The sequence below is a fragment of the Balearica regulorum genome, chromosome 4 (assembly GCF_011004875.1).
Source record: "Balearica regulorum gibbericeps isolate bBalReg1 chromosome 4, bBalReg1.pri, whole genome shotgun sequence".
NCBI lineage: Eukaryota > Metazoa > Chordata > Aves > Gruiformes > Gruidae > Balearica > Balearica regulorum.
This window is the reverse complement of record NC_046187.1, coordinates 71,122,960-71,142,429: the sequence shown is the minus strand read 5'-3', so window position 1 is coordinate 71,142,429 and position 19,470 is coordinate 71,122,960. Positions and strand designations below refer to the sequence as shown.

At 47.9% G+C, this 19,470-nt stretch overlaps 1 protein-coding gene and 1 long non-coding RNA gene across 2 annotated transcripts; one reads left to right on the top strand and one right to left on the bottom strand.

Moving 5' to 3' along the window:
* Positions 1–9,509: 9,509 nt before the first annotated feature.
* On the bottom strand, positions 9,510–12,673 carry LOC142601575 (uncharacterized). Its single transcript, XR_012835093.1, has 3 exons — positions 11,887–12,673; positions 10,260–10,420; positions 9,510–9,639 (listed from the first exon to the last, which is right to left on the bottom strand). It is a non-coding gene; the product is annotated as an uncharacterized LOC142601575 (long non-coding RNA).
* Positions 12,674–12,936: 263 nt separating this feature from the next.
* Positions 12,937–16,217, top strand: LOC142601785 (homeobox protein HMX1). Its single transcript, XM_075752589.1, has 2 exons — positions 12,937–13,751; positions 15,508–16,217. Exons 1-2 carry the CDS (start codon positions 13,490–13,492, stop codon positions 16,080–16,082), a joined length of 837 nt encoding a protein of 278 aa, XP_075608704.1. The 5' UTR covers positions 12,937–13,489; the 3' UTR covers positions 16,083–16,217.
* Positions 16,218–19,470: the final 3,253 nt, after the last annotated feature.

The window sequence follows — 19,470 nt, the reverse complement described above, 5'->3', positions numbered from 1 at the left end:
TAAGCACCCAGTAAGATCAAGTCTCTTATCAGAAAGACGGTGACCTAAATTAAGAAAGCAGTAAAAGAAGGAAACATATGAGACTTAGTTTCCAGGCAGTGCTCGAATAAGGCAGGCTGAGTATTTATTAGTCCAAGGTCAAGGGTTGTCTCAGTAGGGTCAGAACCTGAACACAGGATTCCTCTGACTTTCCTAGCCAAATTAACTTGTCTTCATCTTTGTATAGACACATGGTTTTGGCAATGTACTGTGTAGAATTTTTTTGACTAGATGTGAAATTTGAGGCAGACTTTATAGCAAAATTCTGTAGGGTTTTTTTTTAAAACTTTTTGTCTTTTTTCATTTTTCTTTTTTCTTCTTTTTTCATAGACATGAAGACTGTGTGGCTCATGAAAAAATCAACACTTGGAAACACTGTTCTTTGAGTTCAGTTACTAACTGCTAAATCATTTTTAAACCAGGTCTGCTTCCTATTTTTTCCATTTCCAAATATAAAATATGTCACTGTTTTGTCTTGTGTGTTAAGATGCTAAATCAATATCTGAATAATTAAATGCAGCAGGACAATGAACAGTTTAATTAGCCTTGAGGTTTTCAGAGTATTAGCTATTAAAATTAAATAGGAAAATTGGCTTGCTCTGAACCCTTTTATTTATAAATTGCAACTTGGCAAAAGTACAGGTCTAAGTTTATTATGCATTTGGATTGTGCAATACAGAACTGCTAGGAAAAATCTTAATCCGTCTAGACCACAGCAATCATTTTTGTTTGCGATCGGTTACATGCACTATGCTCTCGCAACATCTGTCAACATCCCGATGGGTTTGGAAGTACCAGGACCGTTTTGGAGCCCTTCAACACCACGGACCTCGCCTGTGTTTCACTTTAACCAAACTTTTAGTAAGGGAAATGAGAAAAACCCAACCCTCGGTCCGGGTTGAAAGCCCTTTGCAGAGGTCTGTGCTGGATCCGGGGAGGGATTTGGCCTCGAGGTGGCACTGTGATAAGGCCGATTGGGTCTTCAGTTAGAGTAACCCCGCCAGGTAGCTTTCTGCCCCATGTTTAAGCGATTAAAACACATCTACGCATCATATCTATGGGCGAGGGTTAACAAAGATGTTCTTCTACGTCATCTTATTTTCACTTATCTTTCGCTTACATTAATATTCGCGTTTTCTTCCATACAAGTAAATACAGGCACACATTTTGAAAGCAAATTAAAACACCCTGATAGCGCAATCTAATACAATAGGAAACTAAAGGGGGGGAGAGGCGAGACAGATTTTAATCTCTTTCAAAACAAGTGCAGAGTCATCAGACACTTTTTTGTTGACTTCATTTACACAAGGAAAAGATGCAAAATGCTGATTCCTGCTAGCAAAAATGTTTTCCCATGATTTGCTTCACAGGTGTACTGTTTCATACCAAGGAAGTCTGGCTAAACGTGCACCTGGGAGAAACATCAGATAAGACTGCAGAATAGAAATAAGCCAAGCCCAGAACACAGACCATGTGACCTATGGTCAAGGATCACTGTCTTAAAATAAGTCAGATCCAGACACTTACTCAGAAAATTCCCAACTCGGGAAAAGGCACAGATTTTGGATTACTTTCCTCAGATCTCATCCACATCCAAACTACTCTTGCTAAACGAAAGCCATATAAACTCACATACCAGCTAATAATTTCCCCAGATTCAGAATCTGTGAGAGACAAGATTTTTATACTTCTTTTCTTAAACATGTTAATTATGATAGAATTTTAAATAGTCTATGTCTATATATCCTGCTTAATTTCTGATTATGTAGAGATAATATCTTTAGGATTTAGGACTGTTTGCAAAATTGGTAGTATTAATCTAAACTGGAATATCAAACTGAATTTAAATTGAATCTAAAGAATCTATATAGGTCCTCATTAGGTGTCAAAAAGGTTCCCAAAGCTCTCTAAACAATACTGAGGGTTACTTCGGATCGGCAAGATGCAAGTACTGCTTAAATCCCCATTAATCCTTCCCATGCCTCATACAAGCTGTAGATTTGGTCCTTATGGAAAGAAGTTCAGATTCCCCAGACTCAGCTTTCTCAAGGATAATCCACACTTAAATTTGTACCTCATAAGGCTAAGGTGGCTATTTTTGAGCCAAAACTCCATGGATTTCAGGGGGTTTTTAAACTGGCCTTAGTAGATATATCAAAAGGGCAAACCCATATGTGGGAACAGTTGGAATATCAGCACAGGACAGAAAGCAACCACCCAACATGAGACAAAAAGATGCTTGCTGTTTCTGACTCAGAATCAAAGCCTCTCTTTAATCCACTGTTGATCCCAGAGGTCCCCGCAAGACTTCACTGACCATTACGAAGTCCAAGGAAATATTTCATTGTCACTTAATTTTTTTTTTTTTTCTGGATTCAATGTGAGGTTAAGATACACATAACCAAACATAGTTAATTCAGAATAATATAATTTTTGTGCTTAATAAAACAATTAAAATTATGCTGGAAATGAAGAGTTCCAGATGAATCAATTGTTTTTTATCCCTGTGGACTAAAATAACAACAAATCTAAGCAAACACTGGGTTTTATCCTCAGCTGAACTTGACTTTGACTTCACTGTACCATGTAATAGTTTGGTCACAATCACACAAAACTTGCTATTTTATGTAAGGGAATGGTTGTCATGCATCTTTGTATGGTATAGTTTTGAGACTATATGCATACATTTTTAAGGATAAGCAAAAGATGGAGTGATGAGTCAGGTCTGCTTCTGCTGTTCTTCACACTAAAAGGCACAAATGGAGGAAGGGGAAAGGATTATTCCAACTAGACAAACTACAGGCAGCCAGAAAATAAAAAAATAAAGCTAGGCTTCTTTTCAACCAGTGTCAACCAGCTACAAGTTAGGTGTTTTGTTTAATGTCATTGTCCTCTACGGTGACCTTTGGCAGCACTTGCAGTAGCGTCCATCCCTGCCAAGTAGGCGTGCGCAGAGGGGGAGATGTGTCAGCCTCCACAGGTGCCCTTCTTGCTCCTCCGCTTAGAAAAAGCCAAGATAAGTCTATCAGACTTGACATCTGACTTCTGGCTGGCTCCTGCCCCAAGTGGGGACCATGGCACGCTGGAAACATGTGCTTGCTGCTGTGGACAGCCACCTTGTTGAATACACGTGTCCTCCATCCTGGCTGAACCCTGTGGAGACCCGACAGTGTTCAGGCCTTTGGTCTGACAACCAAAAAGTACCGATAAGATCTCACTCAGGCTGGGTATCCTGATTGTCAAACATTCAGGAGACACGCGAAAGCAAAGGCTACGCTCAGCATCTTAGAGAGCAATTGCAAGCAGATGCTGGACACGTTTCTCTCTTGCTAAATGTAAGAAGACAGCTTCTTAGGCCTGACCAAGCCTGGATGACCTGTTGGGGCTGCCAAGGGGATTGAAACCACCTCACTCTAGGCAAGGAGCAAGGCAGGGTCAGGCAAGCTCTGCAAAAGGTGGAGACAGAGCACACGGCGTTTCAGCAGCTCTGAGATATGCAACAGAGTGTGTTACTCACTGACAGCTACAGCGCGGAGGGATACAAAATGACCCCAAGCCTTTGCTGCGGCGGGGTGCCAAAAGCCCCGAGTGCCGGCGTGGTGCCAGCTACTTCCCCTCTGTTGTTCTCCCTGCTGATCTGTGCAGACAGCGAGACAGTAGATGCGAATGAGGGAAAGCCTTCTTAGCTCATCTGGTTTACCTCTTTGACAAGGCTGACACATTCCCTCCATTTTCTGCATGGGGACAGTCAGCTCTCTGAGGAAGCACCATTTCAGATCACGTGGAATAAGCTTCTCAAATGTTCCTCTCGTGCACCTCAACAGCACAGTTGGTGTGAAGAAGAAAAGTAGATATTTGCAAAAAAGTGGCTCTGGGATACAAGGGACAGAAGTGTCAATCCCCCTGACCCCAACTTGCCAAGCGTTGTTCTCCTTTACTGCACAGCAGCCCCATTCAAGCACAAGCCTTGTTTGCTTATTTATTAAGTACATATGTTTTACGGAGTCTATGATCTGCAGAAAACATTCCAGCTTTTGGACCCAAGGGCAAAATCCTTCTTTCCAATCTACACAGCCAATCTTTATGCTGATATTTTGCTCTTCCTAAGGGATTTCCGTGCAGCGAGGTAAAGAGAAATATCGGAGCTCAGATCCGATATTCAGGTGTATCTGAAAGGAAAAGCCTGCTTTGTTGTCTTCCTCATTACCTCCCTTGGGAAAAGGAGAAATGCCAAAAGGAGAATGCAATAGAAAAGATGATGGCCAATATTGCTAATATTTAATAAACTGACTGCTTTGAACTGAACCTGGTGGCTTTTTGCAATAAGATGTCAGTTCCATCAGCATTAGCAGGACTTCATAGCTCAACAAAGGAATGGAGGTACTTCTCTCACACTCAGCTTAAGTGTTTTCTGTGAGAAAGAGCAACATTTTCGAAAAGGCTTCCTTTCCACTCTTTAGATGTGTGTGATCTTGGATCACCCCTCTAGTTTCTCTTCCTTTTTTTTTTCACCAAGTGTAGTCATTTCCAATAAGGTTCATGAAGGCTTTCTGCTTTTGAAGGTCCCAAATGGCTTAAATCACTTCTAGCACAAATGCACTCTCTATTGTGGAAACTGAAACCTGCCACACCATAAGGTGATCTGTATATTAGAACCAGATATCCCTTCACATCTGCATTTCCAAGCAGCGATGTGGTATGTTTTGAGTTAGCCTACTTTTAGAGTGGCTCATCAGATAGAGATACAGCTATAAATACTGCTAAAGGGCTAGTGTTTGCCAGGCTTTTGCAAGGATGCTGGGGAGAGGAGGACACGTAGGCAAGAGGTACTCTCCTTTGCGAAACACACATCACCTACCCAAAATGCCATAACTGCACACCATGATGACAGGGCACCTTTTCTTCCCATTATCTGAGGAAATTGCTGTCCCTTGCCAGATGAACAAGAGGGTTTGGGGTGCTCCAGGTTGGATCCATGCTGGCCCCACCCTATAGTCCCAAGTGCAAATGGCATGGCACAGCTTCAGTCTGCAGAGTGTGTGCTCTTCCACTCTAAAACAAGGTGGTCTGATGTCTGCCAGGAGCAGTCCATGGACTTTATTATCCTATAAATGCCCTGACATGGTCTGGAATGGAACTGATAGGCCAAAATCTGCCAGGGAATGAGATTACAGTGAAGACAATGAACAGGCTCCTTTTTAGCTTGCCTCTACACACTCAGCCAAGAAAGCCAAGTCATATGAAGCTTTTGATCAGGGCAAGGGAAGACCAAGTCATTTGTGACTTGGAGTGGAAAGGCCACACCATTACAGTGTATCGCTAAAGAGAGCAGTCCCATCTCCAGCTGAGTGCCTTCCCCTTACAAAATTCAGTTAACTGCATCTTCTCTGCAGAGCTGCCCTTCACCTAGCTGCACCATGGTATGTATTGTCATGAAGCAGCCAGAAAACCTCCCCAAGACCAGAGAGTTGGTAGGAGACATGAGAAGAGATTAATCTGACTTTTCTTGCATGACGGTTACTTCCTGAATGTGTGGACAATATTGGCTAGATATGCTTTGTCTTTAAGAGGAACATAGGATGAAAAGGTTAGATGGCGAGGTCTCTGCTTAGTTTGATTAATCCCCCCAGTAGGTGTGGGAGGAGAATTTTGCATGAGAGAAGGAGATAAAGAGGCATTGACACCTCTTCCTACTTAGCTGGTAGGACATACCCCTTGTGATGTGATGCACAGCAAAGGTGCACCTTCAGCTCTCCTTGCCCATCTCTCCAGTACTGTCTCCATTCAAATCAAGACTGTAGCTTCCTCTGAGTAAGACATGGATTTACAAAGTGTGATATGGAAATTTTCCTCCAGCAAGTCCACTTATCGCTCCAATTTCAGATAACTGCAGTGTAGATTTTATTATTCATAGCCAGAGGCCTGTGTAAATTTCTGGGTTGACTTCTCATGTTCTCACAAGAGCAGAATGTGGGCTGCGGTGTTCAGGTTTCATGAGGAATTACTGTGGGAACTGGCTCGCGCCATCCTAACACAACTCGAGGAGTCTGTGAAGTCAAAGGGGAATCTTATGAGAAGGAGCTGATATGGTTGGGTTTCCTGCCGAGCCCCACTGAGATGCTGGGGAAGATAGCACATCCCAGTGCTGCTTGCCAAGAGAAAGCAAACAGAGCTTTACCACCGAGTTCACTCAGTGTTTGACCCAGCCTTCCTACTGCTTCAGGGTTTACTAGGACTAATCACACTTGATAACAAAATAATTCAGAACAAGAAAGTGAATGCATTTGGGGTTTCCATGGATTTGCATTAGGCTCTGAGTTCATTACAATGTTAATTTTGACTAGGTCCAGTCCTTTCTAAAGGCATTTCAACATTACTTTCATGCTCCGTGAAAACGTAATTTTTATATACCATAATAAACATATTCGTATCTATGTAACTGTATATATCTCCAGATACGTATCTCCACATATGCTGGAGCATTGCAAAACCATTTATAATACATTACAGGACCATTTGAAAATTGCATTCATTCCTGGATTTTAATGACTCACATAAACTCTAACTACTCATTGATTTCTGTAAAAATTTTTTCTGAACTGACTCAAAAGTTCATGCATTTACATTTTTATATATATCACTGGTGACAGAGGTTTTTTTTTCGGGAAAATCATTATGCCTCACTCGAATATGATTTGCAAAAGTATAATTTTCATGTGACAATGAAAAATACTTTCCTTCATCTAATGGCAGTTCTAAAGCTTGATATGTTGTCCCTTTTTACAATAAACAAATTACAAGTCAGTGGAAAGGACATACTTTCTGGTTTCTACCTGTGCAGAGCTTGCTTGCTTTTTATTAATATAACTCACAAATATAGGCGATTTTTTTACACAATAAAGCTCCGTGTAATTTTCACAAGTTTTCTTAAACCTTTCCCTTAGAATACACAGTTTGAATCATTTTGCTATCAAAGTGCAAAAGCTAGTATAATTTTTACCCCAATGTTAATGTTATTTGGGGGCTAACTTTGATCCATGCTTCAATTTTCCTTTTACACAACTGTAAAAATACAAAGGAAGTTTTGTACTCTAAGTTCTTAATACTTTCTTTGATTGAATTTGGCTCCGTCTTGGAATTAATCTAAAACTCCTGAGTCAATCAGATTTAAGAAGGTATGAGTTTTTACTAAATTCACTAAGCTCCAACTGTTTTTTGAAGTTTGATCTAAGAGTCCAATGTATCAACACGTGGGGAAGTTCATGACAGTCCTTGACAGCGGTTTAAAGCTCCACTAAAACTGTTCAAGATACAGTGAGCGAAGGAGAACAGCACTTTAATGAAATTTTACTTCAAAATTGTCAACTTCAAGCTCTGGCAGAAAATCTTCAGATTCAAACTGTAGGTACATACAAACCAGAGATAAAATCTACCATGCTAATTAAAAAATAGTTTGATTTTCTTATATTACATAATATAAAAATAAAATGTTGAATGTTATTTCAAAATTTTAGCAGTTATGCTCTGTCGTGATAGTGCATTCCCCCCTCCCCCCCCCCCCCCCCCCCCCCCCCCCGTCTTTTATTTTAGGCAAAATGAAGAGTTGTGTGCAGTGTTTCATTTCAGAAGACCTTAATTTTCTGAGGGAAAATAATTCCAAAAGTCTTATGGATAATAGGCTAACGTTCAATAGCTCTGAAAAGTCACTTTTTTTTTTTTTTTTTTAAACTGTGTCCCTGTATTTTCCAACTTGATTTTTAGCAGAACAAAATATCCATGGTTAGGTCTGGTAAGGATCTCTTTCCATAATGCTCTTTTGTCTGTATAACAATAATAAAAGCTTTATTGGCACCTATTTCACATGACCTCCATAATTCTCCTGTGGCTGACCCTAACCAGTACCAATAAAACCATGCATTCTCTCACTGTACATACACACACACACACACACACAAAAGTTAAAATTGTGTAAGGAAATCGATGCCAAAGACCTTTCTGGAAAAGTCACTTTAAAACAGGACTGTATTATAATTGTTAGCTCATTTCAGTAGGGACTACCTTTTTAAAAAAAGATCATATAATGTGCTGAAGATCCATTTTTCTCCCTCTCTCCCCGTCTCCAGTCAGACAATTAATAAATATTTCTGAAAGAGATCTGGAATTTTAGCACATGGGAATAGATATTCCCCAAAATCATTCTCGAAGTGTTTTCTTCGTTAATATATTAACGTACACAAGGATATTCCCCAGTTTGATAATTTATCGTGGATTAAAATACCCCTCACTTAGCAAGGAAGCAGCACTTAAGTGATGCGATTCATGTTCCCAGTTCTATGGCATCTATAACGAGCAATAAATCGGCATCACGGACGGTCAGGACACGCTGCGGGCTGGCAGTTTCCAGCCAAAGCCCTCGGTGACGATCTGTGAATAATGAATATATTCGTGGGAATCAGCGTGCGCTGTGCAGCCTCCTCGAAAGGGGAAAAGTTCCCTGCCAATATCACTGAAGGTGAAGAATTCAGTAGGATTGGGTTTATAGAAATAATTTACTGGGGGAAAACAAACAAACAAACAAACAAAAACCCCCAAAACCCAAACAAACCCAAACAACAACAACCACAAACCTCTACCATAATTGTCATTTTCTCTTCGGTGACCCCTTAAAATTACTGCAAATTCAGAAAGGAATTCCACAAAGTGTTGCTGCACTTAAGTGCTGTTTAACCCACATTTGAAGGGTTTTAGGGTTTTATACCTGCAGGGAAAAAAGGGGTTCCCACTGCAGTGTTGTCCTTGTCCTTTGAGGGTTCCCTGCTGGAAAGGCCACCCAAAGTGGGGTATCCCCGTGAGATGTACACAGGACCTTCACCCAGGCGGGCTGGGGGGTGCTGGCCGGGACACCCCTCTGAAACGTCCCCTCCGCTTGTCCCAGCAAGGTCTAGCGGGACGTGACCCCCCCTCCTCCGGGTCCCGCTCCGCAGCCGCGACTTTTTGAGGGCGGCGGAGCCGGAGCAGAGACCTGGCGAACCCCATGCAGGGACGGGAGGTGTCCCGACGGGAGAGGGTTGGGCGGCTCCTCCGGGAGCTGGGTGGACCATCTTCCCCCAGGACTCCCGGGGGGGAGGAGGAGGAAGAGGAAGATGTTGCACAGAGGTTTAGAGGTGGTGCAACCATCTTCTGGGTGATCTTTTATGTTTTTTTAAAGCAGGTATTCAAACCATCTCGTCACCACTTCTGCTCCTCTAAATCCTTTGCATCGTTGTATCTGCTTTTGTGTTTTGGTGCCTTCCGATGTTTTACGGAAGATGCGAATATGGTCTTTATTTGTTGTATTTTTATAGCTAAATCTAACTTGGCTGAAAATTTATTTTTAAGTATACGCACACACACACACATATATATATATCAATATATCAACCAGAGGCAAATATCGGCCAAGAATTTCCTTACCCGGCGTCTGATCTGTTAGGACCTGAGCGATCTGTTCGGTATGGAGAAGGGAGAGATGATTCCCCTTCCCAGAAAGCCATCTCTGCCCGCAGCGCTGGGGGTTAAACGCCTCCTGCAAAGATCCGGACCCCAAACGTACCGCCGGCCCTTAAAAGCAGAGAGGAGCAGAGGTTAGGTAGCGAGCGCTAAAGCCTGTCTTTCATTTCATTTCTATTTTACGACACATCGAGGCAGTGCTGGTGGGGGGAGAGCAAGGGGAGACATCAAACACCAGCAGTGTAATTGCATTCACATTGCAGGCAGGCCCGCTCCAGTTCCTGCGGGAGGCGGCAGGGCAGCGGGGGGAGCGACCGGCCCGGCATCACCGTGGCTCACTGGAGGCACTTGTCACGCTCGTATATACGTTTTCGGCCCCAAAAGTAGCCCTTCGTCTGCTGATTCCCTCAGGAGCCCGGCCCCAAATCTCCACTCCTCCCTGTCCCCCTGCGTGGCAGCTGGCCGAGCTTTGCACCCACGTCGAGCAAACCCTGCCAAAGGCTCAGGAACCGTCGGAGATGGTGACGGGGGAGGTCTATCCCACGGGCATCCCACGCCATGTGACCAGCGGGCATCCCAGGCCAGCGATGGGCTCGGACTGGGAGCCAGGACCGCTCAGCGGGAGAGACCCCGCGGGCAGCGGAGCCGGGGCCGCAGGCCGCAGCCGCCCCGCACCTCCCCGAGCTGCCCCGGATCTGGAGGTCTCCGAAGCTTCGGAGGAAAATACGTACCTGGGAGAGAAACAGAGCCAGAGATGGAAAAAATAAGGGGACCGCCACCTATGTCTACATCTGGTCTTAAAGGCACCTCTGCCGAAAACACGGGGAAATCCCTTCTGACCCGCCGGAGGTAGGCAGGAGCTTGCTGTCCAGGGAAAGCCTCTCCACTCCGCCTGCAAAAAAGAAAGGTTTACCGTGCTGCCAGGAGATGGCTGTGGGCGAGAAAGCGGTGGGGAAGGAGAAGCCACCCTGTGTCCCGCCGGAGACGGCCCGGGAGCCGCGCCGGCACGACCCTTGCCCGAGGTGGGGGTTAGCCCGGGGCGATGGCAATGCCCTCGGCACAAGGGGACCCCCCGTCCCGCGTTGCTGCCGGCAAGTGCCACTGACAGGAGTTAGGGCAGGGGCCCCGGATGTCTTTCTAACATTAAGTTACGAAAATACTCTCACTGATTGCTTTATTGCTCCCTACACGGAGCCCTGCTGGGTGGCGGCAGGGAGACATCCAGTAAACACACTCCCTTTTTCTCCGCATCATCGTAAGCACAAAGAGTATTCAGCACCAAGTGTTAGTAGTTATGTCACCACAGCAATGTAAAAGGTACGTAAACATAGCTACAAGTTTAAAAAAAATCCCATACACACGGACATGTATGTACAAGTGTTGTATTTGCAGGTATAGAATTATACACATCCTGATTTTGCGTTTCAGGAATAAGTCTAAGTATACGTGACTTTTCACAAACACGGTTCAGCATTATTGCACACCAAACAGTTACACGTTACACTAAAGAAATACAGAGGGGGAAAAAAGCAAGAACAAAATTACTTATTGATTTTATTATACTATTTCTAAGTGGAAAGCAAATAATATTGCATAAGTTACATGACCACACTGTAGTAACACGTTATAAAATATGAACGGGTTACATGCATATCGTTTGCCCATTGTATATAAAATGTATATAATTAACCAGGGTCCACAATTTTTTCTTTATACTGGAAAGAACACATATATTTTCTGAGTCTGCCAGTCAGAGCTGACGGTTTATGGATGCTTAAGACATAAGTCAAACTCGTGTTTCCTATCCAGCAACACGCACCAAGGTGCGCAGAGCATAAAAGCAACGTTCGCTAACATCATTCCTGTGCAACAAGTGACGAACGCCCTTTCGCCCGGTTTACAATTCGCCAGACTGCTCTCAGTCTCTGCCCAGGTAGGAGAGAAAGCAGAACGTGTCCCTGTATATTCCTGCTTTTCCAGAGTCCATTTCAGAGCTCTGGCTGTTTGCATTTTTTCTGGAGTCTTTGGAAGTGGATTTTTTTAATTTTTTTTTTTTTTTTTCCCCTCCAGAAATAGGCCCTGACCTCAAAGGTCCGCACCGCCACTTCGGGAAAGGGAGCAGGACTTCTCCGTCCCGGGGAGACCGGCTCCGCAGCCGGCTGCGCCCCGACCCCGCCGGACAGTCGCGCCGGGCAGCGTTCAAAATCGGGCGGGGGAGGCGGGGCTTGGGAAAGGGGTGCCTATCCCGGAGTACCGTACAGGGGAAGAAATGAGGATATCCCGACAGAAGAGGCAGAGCAGAGCGGGAGGAGAGAGCTGACTTGCAGGTGAACATCGCAAAGGCATCTGTGTACTCACCCAAACCTCCACGGGTCTCCGGCGCTCACTCTGGATTGACTCGTCCCTCTACAAACCTGGCTCGCCTGGCCCCGGGGAAGAAGGCAGAGGATAACTCTCCTGCCCCGGTGCCCTGCAGCGAAGAGGACTTTGGCGGGGATGCTGGGGGTCCCTGTTCCGAGGCGGGCGGATCCAGGCGGCTCGGGAAAAGGGGGCAGGCGGAGAGCGGCTTTACGGCTTTCCATGAAGCGGAATTACAACAGGAATAATAATAATAATAAAACCGGCGGGCTGGGCTGCGGAGGGGTAACGCCAGGAGCCACGGGCTGGGTGCTGGAGCGGGCAGCGCGTCGGCACTGCCTCCCCGCCCGGGGCGGCGGGAGACGGGGAGTCGTGAAGGGCCCCGTGTTCGATGAGCGGGAGCTGTCTGTCTTTCTAAATAAACTATACAGACATAACATGCATATATATAAAAATATGCATATAGATGTATATGCGCATATATATATATATAAAGGAAAAGGTTAAATGTCACCAACCGGGTCTCGGGAGACCCTGCAGACGAGGGACCCCGCCCTCCCGTGCCGGGCACCCTCCCCTCCACCGGCGGGACATTCCCCGGCCGCGGACACTGCTAGCTCACAGGGGCCGGTGTCCTTCAGCCGCCTCCCCCCCCCCCCGCCCACCGTTTTCAGGGCCCCAACCCGGGGGCTTCGGGCGAGGGGCAACCTCACCGCTCTGCCGGCAGCCCGCGGCGGTGGCTGCCGGGCCGGCGGGGCCGGTGCAGGCTCTCCGGGCGGCGGAGGGCGCATCTCCTCCGTCCGCCGCCGCCGCCGCAGACATGAAAGCGCACGGCGGGGGGTGGGAGGGGGGCTGATTATTATTAATGATATTAATATAACCGCGATATCCGCGGCGCGGATTGGCTGGCTGGACTGCCCGCTGAGCCCTCTGCAGCCAATGGAGGGCCGGGACGTGGAGCGGCCAAGCCCCCCCCCCCCCCCCCAGCGGCTGCGGCCCGTGTGCCGGGGCCGGCGCTGCCGCTCCCCCCGCGCCGGGCTTTGCTCCTAATTGACCTAAATAAGGAGCTCGTGAGTGGCAGCCCCGGGGCGGCGCACGCACACGCACACACACCCGCACTGCACACACACACACACACACACACACACACACGCGCACACACACACACGCCCAGGCACTGGCAGCGCCCGGCCCCGCCGCTCTCCGCGCCCTGCGCTTCCCCTGCGGAAATCCCATTTGCCGCGGCGCTCCTCCAATCGCAGGATTCCCCCTCTCGTGTCCAGCGTTTAACTCGCATGACATTTTTATTTCGTTATTATCGTTTTCGCGCAGAATCTGGCGCCTCCGATGGGTTGTCGGGTTGCTTTTTTTTTTTTTTCCTTCCCCGTTCCCTTCCCCTCCTCCCCCTCCCCCCTCCCCTCCTAGCTTGCAGGAAATGATGGCAAACCGCGATCTGAAATGATTACTCCGGAAAAAAACCCTTTTATACCAGGAGAGCATCCACGGGGCTAGGCAGAGGCAGGACGCGGCCGCGGGGCAGCGGGGAGCCGAGGAGCCAGCCGCCGGCGGAGCCGGGACCCCCCTCCCGCAGCCCTCTCCGACGATGCCGGACGAAGCCACGGAAAACGCCGGCTCCACCTCCGCCCGCGTCTCGTCCTTCTTCATCGAGGACCTGCTGGGCACCGAGGGCACGGCGGGCGGCGGGGACCGGCGGGCGGCTGCGGGCGGCGGCGGCCGCGGGGGTCCGCGTTGCGGGCCGCGCTCCCCGCTGCGCCTCGGCGCCCCGGGCTGCCCCCTCCGCGACGCCGCAGTCGGCTGGTACCGCCGAGCGCACGCCGCTTTCCTGGGCTGCGCCAGCCCCGACAGTAAGTCGCCTTTCCCTACCCCTAATCGCCGGGCCCGGCTGGGGCTGGGGAGGGAGGGGGGGGGTGTCTCTGCTCCCCCCCGGGGGGGGGGGGGGGTCCGGTCCCGCCGCGGCCCCTGGGAGCAGGCGCGGAGGGGGATGCGCGCAATGCCCGCCGCAGCCCTCGCCCTGCCTCCCCGTTTTCGGCCGCCCAGGGCAAATCTCCGGAAATGCTCACGGTGTGTCAGGCACCTGGAGCCTCCGCCCCACCGCCCAGAATGTAAACAGGGGCTGTTGGCTTGCTCGGGAATTTTTTTCTTTCCCTTTCCGCCAGCCCCCATCCCTGTTTTCTTCTCTTTTTTAAAGAGGGACGTCTGGTTTTTTTTTTTGTTTTTTTTTTTTGACGCCCCAGCAAGCCGGAAAGCTGGGACCACCGTCCCTAGCAGCGCAGCGGAGAGTTTAGAAACCCTGGGGAGCAGTTGGGCTCGGTCCCCTGCGCCCCGGACCCCCCCCTTCCCGGGGAGCCGGCCCGCCGGCTGGGGCTGGGGCAGGCAGCGGCCTGTCACTGCGGGGATCCCGCAGGAGAGGGACCTGGAGGAAAAGCCTGGGTTCGGGGGGCAGAAATTAACATCTGAAAAAGTTTATGGGCTGCGATCGGTGGTTATTTTTATCCTGGTAGAGAAAATATTGTCTGTCGGCGCATCTCTTTGATTCTATACGAGCCTGTAGAGTCCGCACGATTGCTCAATAAGGAAAAGAGGCGTGATTTGTAATCCAAAGAGTTTCTTCTTACAGTGATGGGTTTATTAATATTTCTAATTTCTCTCAAAACTACATCTAGAAACAGAAAACTACTCCAGAAACAAACGCCTTCTTTTTCTTCTCTTTCTTCCTCTGTTTCATAAAGATTAGGAAATATTTTTTCCCCTTTAAAATTGCAAATGGGAAGCACAATATTGGAAACTCCACGGAGACATGCTGGGGGGGCAATGTCCCGATATTACAGTAGCTGACCCCGTCCATTTGGTTTATCAAGCTCAGAATAACGTGAGGCAAAAAATATGTTTTTCTCACCTCCCTTTATATACACACACGTGGTACTATACTTACCCCCGTTTACACACACCAATATACTTACATATGTGCGTGTAAGTATACGTGTACATATGTGTGTAAATATATTTGTGTATATATGTGTATATATGTATATATGTGTGTGTAAATGTATACGTGTGTAAAAATAAGAGCACACATGTATTCATATCTGTACATTCATATATGAAAAGGTATATCTATTTATATGCATATGTACGTGTGCGTATACATACACACGTACACTTGTATGTGTTCTAAACACACCTAAAAGTATAATTATGTTATATACATACATACGTGTGTGTTTAGGTACGTGCGTACAGTTAGATACGTATACACATACGCACGTGTATGAGTATGTACATAGATGAGTATATGTATATATACATGAAATGTAATTTTGGTGTTTCTACGTGAGTATGCGTGCACGCGTGTGTATATACTCACAAATATTTGGGAGTTTATCACAAGAGACAGAGCAGCGGTAGGAACCCTGGCCCGGGCTCCCCGCCCGTCGGGCGCCCCGGCACCCTGCCCTTGCTCTCTCCGCAGCCGCGTTGTTTCCTCTCCCGGTGAGCGGGGGCGAGGGGCGGCTGGGTCAGCGGGCGGCTGGGCGATGTTCCTCTCCCCGCCGCTGCCCGAAGCAGCGGCCCCACCTCCCAGCCCTCTGCCTCTCTCCGCAGCCAGCGACCGGGACTCGCCCGAGCTGCCCGAGGAACCGGCGGAGCGGGCGGGCGGCGGCGGGCGGGCGGCGGCGCGGGGCCCGGCGGGCGGGCGGCCGGGGCCGGGCGGCCGAGAGGAGGAGGATGAGCGCGGCGAGGAGCCGGGAGAGCCGGAGCAACGCGCCGCCGGCCGCAAGAAGAAGACGCGTACGGTGTTCAGCCGCAGCCAGGTCTTCCAGCTGGAGTCCACCTTCGACGTGAAGCGCTACCTGAGCAGCTCGGAGCGGGCCGGGCTGGCCGCCTCGCTGCACCTCACCGAGACCCAGGTGAAGATCTGGTTCCAGAACCGCCGCAACAAGTGGAAGCGGCAGCTGGCCGCCGACCTGGAGGCGGCCAACCTCTCCCACGCCGCCCAAAGGATAGTGCGGGTCCCCATTTTGTACCACGAGAACTCGCCGGCGAGCGCCTTGGGCTTCACCCTGCCCCACATGTCGCCCCCCTTGGTGGGCTTCTCCAGCGGCGTCAGCTACCCCCTGGGCACCTTCCCCGCCGCCTCCCTCCCTTTCCTACGGTCGCAGATGACAGGACTCGTCTGAGCGCCCACCTGTGCCGGGACTGCGGCCCCCTCGCCCCCTCCCCCGGCTTCCAGCTCCACCCCCCTTCCTCCCTGGACTTTTTATTTCCAACTTACATGTTTCTCGATTTTCTGCTTTTTGACTTTTTTTTTTTTTTTTTTTTTTTTTAAACGTGCAATAAACTTACTTTTGGGGTTAACTCGGAGCGACGCGCAGCAGCCGGAGGGAACGGAAAGGACTACGAGGACCCCAGCCATGAGCCGGGAGCGGGTCGGCGGGACTCCCCCCCGCCGCGCATCCAAAGAAAATGCAGCCCCGTGGCAGCGGCAAAGCCCTCACCGCCGCCTCGGCCCCAGGGTGACGCAGACCGGCGTTTTCCGGGGGGGGCAGCAGCCGCCCAGACCTTCCCCCGCCCCCGCAGAGCTGCGGAGCATGAGACGAATGTACGGAACTGCCGGGGCCGGGGGCGCTTCCCGGCCCCGCCACCCCCGCCCCACGGACGGCGAAGCCGCGGGGCCCCTTCCGCGGCCAAGGGAACCTTCCCCGGGTCCTCCGCTGCCCCGAGCCAGGGCTCCTGCCGGGGAAACCTTTCATTTTTCCCGCTGACCCAGCTGCTTTCCGTGCAGAGCGGGGGACCCTGCGGATCCCGGCTTCCAGCAGCTTCTCCAGGGCCCTTTGTTTTAGTCACTTAATTCGTACAGGTTCCCCCCCCGCCCCCGCTCCATTGTTACTCTCATTTTCATACGATCGATACCCAAGCATGTGCTGATGCCCCCTGGTCCTTCTCGCTGCAGGCTTTTTGTTTTGAAACAACTTGAAGGCAAATTGTTGGAATGAATTCGCCTCGCTGAAGTCCGAGCTGTGAGGATTTGATTTCTTTGTTTTCGTTTTATTTCCCTGATACACTATCAACTAAAATACACGGTTAGAGATATATATAATTCAACATACTGTATTTTACCAGTGAGTTTGCCACTTATTTCGGTCTCCTGAGGAGGCTGATGAAAACGCACCTCGTCTTGTCCGTCTCTTATGGGATCGGTTGTGTAATCGATTAATAGTTCGCACTGGCAATTAAAAAGAAAGGAAAGAAAAATAATCGAATGGGGACAGACTGGGGAACTGTATGGCTAGTTATGCAAGCTAACCTGTAATGTGATGTTATATGAAGTATATGCATGCCAAGCTACTTTTTTCCTTTAATAACTGTTTTGTTTCCCCTTCTCTACCCACTGCTAAAATGAATATCGGGTCCATTATTGTTTCCTTTTCCCGAGTATTAAGGGAGAAATGACCTTATAAAACTCAGCCTTGGTAGAAGGTCAAGCTTTGATCGTACGTTTCAGGGCAAAATCAGATGTAATTGAACCGACCAGCTCGGAGCACTCGAGGTTCCCGCAGGGAAAGCCGGGTCCTGGATCTGTTGGGGTCTGTGCATGCGGACCAGTCCCCAGTGAAGGAAGAGCCATCTGATTTTTACTTTTTCCTACGCTTTGCATTATATTTGGAGTAATCTCACGGTATCTTGTTATGAAATCTATCGGCGACATGCGGCGGAGCTTCAGCTTTGATAAGAAACCTGAGAAGAAGGGTCAGGGGCGGATTATAACCTCTCCACCGCGAGCTTTTTTTTTTTTTTTTTTTTTTTTTTTCTCTCTTTTTCTTTTTTTCCGCTTTGGCCTGAAACACGGCTCTGAGCATCAGCCTGCACAGTTGAAGTCAGGACGATGAAAGCCTCAAAACCGCTCGAGAATGAAATAAATATGTATATTCCGGGTTCCTGAGCAAAGTGCTAACTTGACGGGATGCTCCTTTCGACTTGAGTCCCGTTTCTGGGAGCTGTTTTGTTGTTGTTTTGTTTTTTCAACTGCTCTGAAATCCCTCGTCTCACTCCGGGAGATCTCCGCCAGCTGTTTTTCTTTGCGTATCCGTCAAACACCCGAGTTTGGGGCGAAAACTTCTAAAGCCTGGTCCCCGAGCAGTGGAGGAAGGACCGGGAAGCGGCCGGGCTGGGGGTGCCGGTCCCCGGACGGGACCCAGCGGCCGCGGGGGAAGCGGCTGGCGTGGACTTCAGCCTTTCCGTGAGCAGAGGGGTGACTCGGGGCGATGTTTCTTCCTCGGGGCGCAAACACTTGATTTGATACCGCTCAGAGCCTGGCTGCTCCTGGAAGAAAGCGGCCAGACCGTTTCCCCCGCCGTATCCAGCTCCCCAGATCTCCCAGTGTTACCTACTGGAGTAAAATCCTGACTCACTACAGTCATATCAGAGTAGATTGTAATCCAACGCGAAACTTAACACACCTGCCATTCTCCACATGCCTTTTCTTTGGAGTAACATATGAGATTATTATACTTCTGATTCTACTAAATATTCTTTTCTTGAATTTAAGGAACTGGCAGGGCTAAATGATCAATTGGATTTTTAAAATGTGTTTTGACATTAGTTTGTTTGTTTTTTAAAGACGTGCTGATTATATCAATAAACAGATTTTTTTTTCATACACTGTATTTGTAACTTATGATCATAGTAAGATATTAAAAAGGTGCAAGACGTGAATTCATCTAAGAAGAAGTGTTTACTTATGCCTTATTCTGTACATGCAGAAAGTGCTTTACAAGTGGCTTATTAAAAGTATGTGCTGAAAGTAGGAACCTATACACCTCAGGTTTCTTTACCTCGTAGATTTTCTAATGAAGCTTTTTTATTGTATCTGATGGCAAGAAATTTCTGCAGGATGCAGAGAAACAGCTAACAGAAAACGTAGTCCCTGATGAATGTACATTGACGATTTCAAAGCAGGGAAAAAAACCCCAACTCCAAAACCCTAGCCCACCCCGCAAATCAGGACAGCAGATTCCTCGCAGTTTTCTTCGCTGTGAATATTTTTTATTAAACAAATCAAAGAGGTAAGAGTCAGGCTTTGTGCTTCTTCTGCTGGAAGAAAAATGTTGGCAGACTGTAAAGCTCAAAGTAGTTTCGCAAAGGCTGTTTGCGACATATAGAGACATACGTTGCTGCTTTAAAGATCAAAGCAACCTCAGAATAGCTTTAAAATAAATCCAGTTATACTACAGCTGTAATATTATTATGCAGCATAAATCCTTGTATGTTGACATTTATTTAATGAATGTTGCTACAACAGCTTAGCTAGATGGCACTCCAGAGGCGAGGCAAAGGAAAACCTTGCCAGACTACTCACAAAGATAACTTGTATTTATTGGACGCTAATAAAAATAATTAGTGTAAAGATATTTTTTCTTTTAAGCAAACCAAACGAAAATCAAAATATTATCTAAACTGACCTGAAATAAATTCCTGGTATAGCTGCCATAAGATGTTATTATTAATTACACTTTAAATGAAAATGATCGATACGCTGAAAAGCACCTTGTTAAATGGCTACTTTGC